We start from the raw sequence: 10,276 nt of genomic DNA on the forward strand, positions 1-10,276 counted from the left end.
TCATCTTATCCCAAATAATTTCATATCATAATTAATTGAGATATATATATGTTAACGTTTGGATTTGAATAATCTGCAGGGAGTCTTTTCCTTGCAGTGATACATTTTGAGATTGCGCCAAAGTTATTAAGAAATGTTTCCAATAAATAAATCCTATTATATCTGGCGACCCTCATCCATTATTATGACTTGCGACCCTCATCTATTATTATGACTGGCGAACCCTTTCTACTATTATGAATAGCGACCCTTATCTACCATTATGACTGGCGAACCCCTTCTACTATTATGACTGGCGACCCTCATCCATTATTATGACTGGCGAACCCTTTGTTCTATTATGAATAGCGACCTTCATCCACTATTATGACTGGCGAACCCCTTCTACCATTATGACTGGCGACCCTCATCCATTGTTATGACTGGCGACCCTCATCCATTATTATGACTGACGACCCTCATCCATTATTATGACTGGCGAACCCCTTCTACTATTATGACTGGCGACCCTCTTCCACTATTATGACTGGCGAACCCCATCAACTATTATGAATAGCGACCCTCACCCATTATTATGACTGGCGAACCCCTTCTACTATTATGACTGGCGACCCTCATCCAGTATTATGACTGGCGAACCCCATCTACTATTATGACTGGCGACCCTCATCCATTATTATGACTGGCGAACCCCTTCTACTATTATGACTGGCGACCCTCATCTATCATTATGACTGGCGAACCCTTTCTACTATTATGAATAGGGACCCTCATCTACCATTATGACTGGCGAACCCCTTCTACTATTATGACTGGCGACCCTCATCTATCATTATGACTGGCGAACCCCATCAACTATTATGAATAGCGACCCTCACCCATTATTATGACTGGCGAACCCCTTCTACTATTATGACTGGCGACCCTCATCCAGTATTAGGACTGGCGAACCCCATCTGCTATTATGACTGGCGACCCTCATCCATTATTATGACTGGCGAACCCCTTCTACTATTATGACTGGCGACCCTCATCCACTATTATGACTGGCGAACCTCATCTATTATTATGACTAGCGACCCTCATCCATTGTTATGACTGGCGAACCCCTTCTACTATTATGAATAGCGACCCTCATCCACTATTATGACTGGCGACCCTCATCTATCATTATGACTGGCGAACCCCTTCTACTATTATGACTGGCGACCCTCTTCCACTATTATGACTGGCGACCCTCATCCATAATTATGAATAGCGGCCCTCATCCATTATTATGGCTGGCGAACCCTATCTACTATTATGACTAGCGACCCTCTTCCACTATTATGACTGGCGACCCTCATCCATTATTATGAATAGCGACCCTCACCCATTATTATGACTGGCGAACCCCTTCTACTATTATGACTGGCGACCCACATCCATTATTATGACTGGCGAACCCCTTCTACTATTATGACTGGCGACCCTCATCTATCATTATGACTGGCGAACCCTTTCTACTATTATGAATAGGGACCCTCATCTACCATTATGACTGGCGAACCCCTTCTACTATTATGACTGGCGATCCTCATCTATCATTATGACTGGCGAACCCCTGCTACTATTATGAATAGCGACCCTCATCCACTATTATGACTGGCGACCCTCATCCATTGTTATGACTGGCGACCCTCATCCATTATTATGACTGACGACCCTCATCCATTATTATGACTGGCGAACCCCTTCTACTATTATGACTGGCGACCCTCTTCCACTATTATGACTGGCGACCCTCATCCATTATTATGAATAGCGACCCTCACCAATTATTATGACTGGCGAACCTCATCTATTATTATGACTAGCGACCCTCATCCATTATTATGACTGGCGAACCCCTTCTACTATTATGAATAGCGACCCTCATCCACTATTATGACTGGCGACCCTCATCTATCATTATGACTGGCGAACCCTTTCTACTATTATGAATAGCGACCCTCATCTACCATTATGACTGGCAAACCCCTTCTGCTATTATGACTGGCGACCCTCATCTATCATTATGACTGGCGAACCCTTTCTACTATTATGACTAGCGACCCTTATCTACCATTATGACTGGCGAACCCCTTCTACTATTATGACTGGCGACCCTCATCTATTATTATGACTAGCGACCCTCATCCATTATTATGACTGGCGAACCCCTTCTACTATTATGAATAGCGACCCTCATCCACTATTATGACTGGCGACCCTCATCTATCATTATGACTGGCGAACCCTTTCTACTATTATGAATAGCGACCCTCATCTACCATTATGACTGGCGAACCCCTTCTGCTATTATGACTGGCGACCCTCATCTATCATTATGACTGGCGAACCCTTTCTACTATTATGAATAGCGACCCTTATCTACCATTATGACTGGCGAACCCCTTCTACTATTATGAATAGCGACCCTCATCCACTATTATGACTGGCGACCCTCATCTATCATTATGACTGGCGAACCCTTTCTACTATTATGAATAGCGACCCTCATCTACCATTATGACTGGCGAACCCCTTCTGCTATTATGACTGGCGACCCTCATCTATCATTATGACTGGCGAACCCTTTCTACTATTATGAATAGCGACCCTTATCTACCATTATGACTGGTGAACCCCTTCTACTATTATGACTGGCGACCCTCATCTATTATTATGACTAGCGACCCTCATCCATTATTATGACTGGCGAACCCCTTCTACTATTATGAATAGCGACCCTCATCCACTATTATGACTGGCGACCCTCATCTATCATTATGACTGGCGAACCCTTTCTACTATTATGAATAGCGACCCTCATCCACTATTATGACTGGCGAACCTCATCTATTATTATGACTAGCGACCCTCATCCATTATTATGACTGGCGAACCCCTTCTCCTATTATGAATAGCGACCCTCATCCACTATTATGACTGGCGACCCTCATCTATCATTATGACTGGCGAACCCTTTCTACTATTATGAATAGCGACCCTCATCTACCATTATGACTGGCGAACCCCTTCTGCTATTATGACTGGCGACCCTCATCTATCATTATGACTGGCGAACCCTTTCTACTATTATGAATAGCGACCCTTATCTACCATTATGACTGGCGAACCCCTTCTACTATTATGACTGGCGACCCTCATCCATTATTATGACTGGCGAACCCTTTGTTCTATTATGAATAGCGACCTTCATCCACTATTATGACTGGCGAACCCCTTCTACCATTATGACTGGCGACCCTCATCCATTGTTATGACTGGCGACCCTCATCCATTATTATGACTGACGACCCTCATCCATTATTATGACTGGCGAACCCCTTCTACTATTATGACTGGCGACCCTCTTCCACTATTATGACTGGCGACCCTCATCCATTATTATGAATAGCGACCCTCACCCATTATTATGACTGGCGAACCCCTTCTACTATTATGACTGGCGACCCTCATCCAGTATTATGACTGGCGAACCCCATCTACTATTATGACTGGCGACCCTCATCCATTATTATGACTGGCGAACCCCTTCTACTATTATGACTGGCGACCCTCATCTATCATTATGACTGGCGAACCCTTTCTACTATTATGAATAGGGACCCTCATCTACCATTATGACTGGCAAACCCCTTCTACTATTATGACTGGCGACCCTCATCTATCATTATGACTGGCGAACCCCTGCCTACTATTATGAATAGCGACCCTCATCCACTATTATGACTGGCGAACCTCATCTATTATTATGACTAGCGACCCTCATCCATTATTATGACTGGCGAACCCCTTCTACTATTATGAATAGCGACCCTCATCCACTATTATGACTGGCGACCCTCATCTATCATTATGACTGGCGAACCCTTTCTACTATTATGAATAGCGACCCTTATCTACCATTATGACTAGCGAACCCCTTCTACTATTATGACTGGCGACCCTCATCTATCATTATGACTGGCGAACCCCTTCTCCTATTATGACTGGCGACCCTCATCCATTATTATGACTGGCGAACCCCTTCTACCATTATGACTGGCGACCCTCATCCCCTATTATGACTGGCGACCCTTATGATCAATGTAGCCTCTTCCTTTTTATGACTAGCGACCCTCATCTAGTATTATGAATTCCGACCCTCATTGTTGATTATGACTGGCGATCCTTATGATCAATTACCCTTATGGTCCATTATGAATAGCAACCCTTATCTTGCATTATGAAAATCGGACCTTATGACCCATGGTCCTTATGACCTTATGACTAGCGACCCCTTTTGCCTATTATGACTAGCGAGCTTTTGGGTATAGGATTTTACACGTTATGACTAGCGGTCCTTATGACCAGTTAGTATTATGACTTATGGTCCTTATGACTGACGGGCTTATCCCGTATACATGATGTTAATTATGTTATCAAAGATTCTTCTTAATGGTTCATCTACTGATATATATATTCAGCATGTTTAAACAAACAATACAGTTAGGTTACGTTTATTTGTCTAAATTCTTCTCAAGCATTAAAAAAAATTACAATTCATACACGTGCAAGATGGCATACACAAAGACAAAAAAAAACTGGCTAAGAACAATGTATTTCTAAGCAATATAATGAAATCTATATATTGTGTAGATGCTAACAGAAAATATGCAAATGATGCCAATTACTTCAAATGTATAAATAATAATAATAATATCATTTATGAGGCACTGATTATCTAGTTGCCTATTCAATGGTGCACTATATTTTACCCTGACTATAGCTCCAGCTTCTTAAGGTGCTTGGTGCATTCAAGGAATTAATCCTGCCAGGTACCCATTCAGCTCACCTGGGTTGAGTGCAGCACAATGTTGAAAAATTTATTGTTGAAGGAATAACTATTACTGTAAAAAAAAAAAAACAATGTACCATTACCAGTGTGATTATGTCAGACTAATAATTCAGTTCAGCTCAGTTCATTTATTCAAATTCCTCTCAAGCATAAAAAAATACATGTGCAAGTTGGCAAAATTAACACACAGACAAATAAAACAGAACTACAAAAAAAAGTTTATAAAAACTTGAATACATTTCCAAGCAATACAATGAAATCTATAATTGTGCAGAGGCTAATAAAATTTATTTAAATTATGCCAACAAAATATGTTATCATACAAATAATGCACAGTTGTAAGTGTGTCTGCGCCAATGCAGCGAGCTGGCAGGTATTTTACAATGGTGCAAGAACCCTGAGGATTGCCAAATGCTTTTTGCCCAACGTTTTAAATTCACAAAATGCCTGCATTCCCACTAGCCCCACGAACTGAAACCTACATGGAGTATAGATGGACATGTATTTTTTTTCAATGAGTGACACTCCTTATAACACACACCTGTGAGTCATAGTGATTCAGTTTGCTTTTCACCCCCAAGGCACAGGTGACTCCAAACAAATTAAATTAAAGGATAAGTACACCCCCAACAAAAAGTTGATTTGAAAAAAGGAGAAAATCCAACAAGCAAAACACTAAAAATTTCATCAAAATCGGATGTAAAATAAGAAAGTTATGACATTTATCACTTAATTTAACAAAACAGTTATATGCACATCTTGGTTGGTATGCAAATTGGAAGACTGATGATGTCACCCACTCACTATTTCTTTTGTATTTTATGATACGAAATATTAAATATTCTAATTTTCTCCTCCTTGTCAAGTGAAACAAAGTTCTATTTCTCTCTAAACATGAGGAATGACCTTTATTTCTACAGTTTATGGTTAAGTGAAGTTGGTCCTTATTGTCAAATCTGTCAAAATTGAAATATTGTATTATTCAAACAATAAAACAAAAGAAATAGTGGGTGATGGACATTATCAACTCTCTCATTTGCATATCGCTGAGTTGTGCATTGAACTGTTTTGTGAAAAATAAGCGAAACTTAAATATGTCATAACTTTCTTATTCTACATCCGATTTCGATGAAATTTGCAGCATTACGTTTGTTTGATTTTTCTCTATTGATTCAAATCAACAATTTTCTGGGGTGGACTTGGCCTTTAATAATGATAATAAAAAAAAATATTCATAATTATGAAAATAATGTGAGATTCCTGATAATATGTACATTCCTATAGCCAAGGTGTCAGTGTTAGAGTGAATGTTACAGAAACATTTGAATAAATTCTCTAATCAGTATCCTTCCGTCTTCTCCTTTTCTTCTTGGATCCACAAATAGTTTTCCACCTCTCCGCGTCTTTGTGGTCTGCCTTGGTGATTGGGGCGGAGTTCAATTTCTTGAGGTGTGGCAAGTGGGAGAGGATGTACGGACGGAACTCGGGTTCGTTTTCTATGGGATTCCCGTGGATGGCCAGGTTGTAGAGGTTCGGTAGGGCAGCCAGCTTGTTGATTTCCTCCAAGTTGCTGATCATGTTGCCATGGAGATAGAGTATTTTTAATTTGGGATATTGCAGAATGTCCTAGAGAGAGATAGACAGTGAGAGAAAGAATAATGACATGTAAATTTTTTTTAGGAGAAATGAGAGGGGACAAAAATGGGAAGCATATAGCCCTTAATCTCATAGCGCCCTCCCTCGGAGGATATAGGAATACGCATTTAACAGTTGTCCGACATGAGCTGACTGAAGATGATCAATGCATACAAGGGAATGGCTTCAGCCTTTAAGATGGTGGCACAATGAGGCCAAGGCATTTGGAGCACAGAAAACAAAATCCTTTTCAAGTTTGGGGTTAATTTGGTACTGTGTTGGGTGGGTAATTATTTCAGCACAGCAGCAAAATGAAAATAAGTCTTGAATTGGGACAAATCTCACCTGGGGTGAGCTATCAATAATGTGATCTGGATCACTTATGTAACCGCAGATTAGAAGTTTGTATTCACTTGGTCTAAATATATTTCTCAGGCTCAAGAGAAACCTATTTGGCCTACTATTGATTTGGTCTAATTGCCATTTGGTCTACACAGCACTAAGTCCAATACCCACTTAATCAACTTACTACTCAAATGCCCAGATAGCTAATTCAACTTCTTTTACTCATTATTTTGTTCACTTTGTCAAGTGAAAATTTTGTTTATACCCATATCATGAACCATATAAACTGGTGATAGTCCAATAACTGGAAAAAAAAGACAAAGTGGTGAATGGGCTACATTGTAATCAGACCCAATGTCACTCACTGCTTGGGCTATGTAATGTGATCACTTACATTATCCAGCTTTAAGATCTCATTGAATGAGAGGTCCAGGAACTCCAGATCCGACGGACTCTCTAGCAGATCCACTGCTTTATCAAGCCCTTCCAAGTCTGCCAACTTGTTATTATTAAACTTGAGTGAGGTACTTCTGAACTTTCCATTCGAGGTTTTGCACGATGTCTTGTTCCTCGGCACTTCACCATCAATTTCTGAAAGAGAGATTTAAAAAGCAGAGAAGGTGAGATGAATCTACTTTCACAAAAAGGATTGAGGCAAGAAAGTTTTGAAGTGAAAATTTTCTTATAATATATATAAACAAGCAAAACATGGCTGATTTACTTTGTCATCTATGAAGGGGAAAAGTTATACAAGGGCAGGTCGAATTTGCCGTTGACATGCCAAGAAGATCCCTGGAAATTCCCATAAGATCCAATGTAATTGGAGCAATGACCTTTCTGTTTTTTGGGGGGGGGGCATATCAATTTTTAAAAATAGTGATGACTTATTTTTCATTTTTCCCTATTTCTTTAATTTTGATAAATTTTTTTTTTAATCCTTTGATCAAACAAATTCCTTGATGTTGATTGGCTGATAAGTCAGGGCTATCAGATAAAATGCCTTACAAGTCTTTCTGTGAAACACTTCCCAGGTCAATCGACTAGATATCAATGAGTGAAATTGTACCCCCCAAAAAAATTGGTCAAAACCTTGATTTTAAACTATAGCTACTAAAACACCCTCATCTCATCCCATCCCTTACTAAAATGGACAGGCATAGTATAACAAGCATTGCCAGCCCAAAAAAGTAGGATTTTCTTTATCATAAATATTTGCAATTTCACCTATAATGGAGCTTTGTAATTGATGGTAAGCAATTCTGGGTCTTGTTTGGCACAATTTCTATATTAAATTTACTATCAGCCAGTCAGTTTGAAGGATTTCAGTAGCTTTTAACTATTACTGCAAATTTGTTATTGTCACGAGTTTGATTAAAACAGACCCCCAGATAGTGACTGATTGTCTAGCTGATTTTTTTACGATTGATCACACACAATAATCAATTAAATCAATCATAGAAACCAGTTCTATGATCAATCACCAAGCTTTATGTTAATGGGCCCTGGACAGTGGCGGACCGTGACCCGGAGGAGACAAAGCATTGGAGGGGCACAGCATTGTTAAAAAAACAATACAGTGCCCCTCCAGTCGATTGTCTCCTCCTGATCAGGGTCCGCCACTGGCCTTGGAGATGTGCTCTGAAATAAAATCAACCTTTCAAATGAAATACTTACCGAGAAGCGATGTGAGGTTTGCGAAGGAGAAATCTACCATAGGGCCAGGATCGTTGTTGGCGTTCCGGGGGGATTTCACTCCACTTGTCATGGCTGGGCCAACAAAAGATGGTCACTGAAATTAGAAAAAGGAATTTCTGTGATTCAAACTGCACATGCATTGAATATTAATTGGTTTCAAGCTATTATAAGCCATCAGAGGCTTTGATAAATGGTCAGTAACGTATCACTTAACATTCCACTCACTGTTAATAATAAAAATAATCCACATTTATATAGTGCTCAATACATCAGAACAAAGTGTCTAGGAGCTTTACAGATTAGACCAAACTAGGTCTACTTCTGTCAGGGATATGCTCAGCTGAGACTTTGTCTGGCTCCGTGGGGACAAAAAAAATCAAAAAATTTTGAAAAACTCCTCCAAAACAGCAGACCTATCAGTGTATTTATTATAGATACATTATTACTATCTTGGCAATGTTTTTATTTTTCTTTAAAAAATATTTTTAAAAGAGATTGAGGAATTATCTCAGACTGGCTAAGGCTTAGCCTTTTATTTAGGAGCAGTAGCACTGCCATGCCCACAGATACGAAAAAGCGAACATTACAGGAAAATTAAGCCTTTAGAAGGCAAAGAATAGGCCTATATCCTGCAATTTTTAGCCCATCCCAGCCTCAGACACTTAACGTTAGCGGTTAGGCCTAGATCTATATAACGTCAGACATTACACCTCATAACTAAAGGAAAAAAAAACTTCACAATCATGCTCACAAATCAGATTTCGATCCTGCAAAACTTATTTCATTTGATACCATCCACATCATAATTTCAGGGTGAACACATCCGTGGGCTTAATAAGTTAATCTCAAACCGGTAAGGAAATGAATTGGTTATTTACCCACTTGGCCTTGGGGGATTTATCAACAATAAAATGACTCCCAATTAAGCCAGGCACTCAACTCATGTCTTCAGTCTAAGGCTTAACAACACGCTCTTTGACATGATGGATTTTCATGTTCATCAAACTTAATTCAAACTCAAACTTCAATTTCAAAGTCAGTTATCATAATTATCAATTGACTCAATCATTCTTTTCAATTCAAAACAAACTTACAAAGCGATCTAGATCTAATTCCATCCTGTTACGATCTGGATCTACTGCATACCGTATATGGTACCGGTACATACCTTTGGAATTCAATGCTTGTAGTTTATTTTAACCTTGGAAAGCCATCAATCATCAGAAGCTTCGCTACTCGAGAGTTGACTGGATCTGGATATCCGGCGTGATGTTTGTCGGGCGTCAGCGGCACTACCAGGCTGAAGTCGGGGCGCGGCAGGGCTAGCAAAGTTGGGACTTCCGCAATATGCAGCAGCGATCTTCGTGTGTACATCGGTCGTTCAGGACAACGTCTACCGTATATCAACACTAGCTGGCGCTATACCCCTTTCTTTTTTTCACGAAGTTTTTGATAAATTAACACCAATTATTTTATGTGTTTTTTATAGATTTTGTAAATACATGTTGATGCTTCCTGAAAATATACAACACAAGTACAAAACAGAGACATGTGTAAGGAGGAAAAAAAAGAGAATAGAAAGTACAGCATTTTTTTTTTGGGGGGGGTATTGTAAGAAACTATATAAAAATAGGGGGTGGCTGCCCCCTACCCCCAACTCCCTCCCCAAATGATTGCCTCGGTTCGCCCCCTTTTGGGGAGCACTGTTTATATATA

General features: G+C 39.8%; 1 protein-coding gene across 1 annotated transcript; it reads right to left on the minus strand.

Moving 5' to 3' along the window:
• Window positions 1-6,058: 6,058 nt before the first annotated feature.
• On the minus strand, window positions 6,059-9,992 carry LOC121413757 (leucine-rich repeat-containing protein 51-like). Its single transcript, XM_041606698.1, has 4 exons — window positions 9,729-9,992; window positions 8,540-8,654; window positions 7,260-7,456; window positions 6,059-6,511 (listed from the first exon to the last, which is right to left on the minus strand). The coding sequence occupies exons 2-4, from the start codon at window positions 8,628-8,630 to the stop codon at window positions 6,221-6,223; spliced, it is 579 nt and encodes a 192-aa protein (XP_041462632.1). The 5' UTR covers window positions 8,631-8,654; window positions 9,729-9,992; the 3' UTR covers window positions 6,059-6,220.
• Between the last annotated feature and the right edge of the window lie 284 nt (window positions 9,993-10,276).

Source organism: Lytechinus variegatus, chromosome 1 (assembly GCF_018143015.1).
Source record: "Lytechinus variegatus isolate NC3 chromosome 1, Lvar_3.0, whole genome shotgun sequence".
Classification (NCBI taxonomy): Eukaryota; Metazoa; Echinodermata; class Echinoidea; order Temnopleuroida; family Toxopneustidae; genus Lytechinus; species Lytechinus variegatus.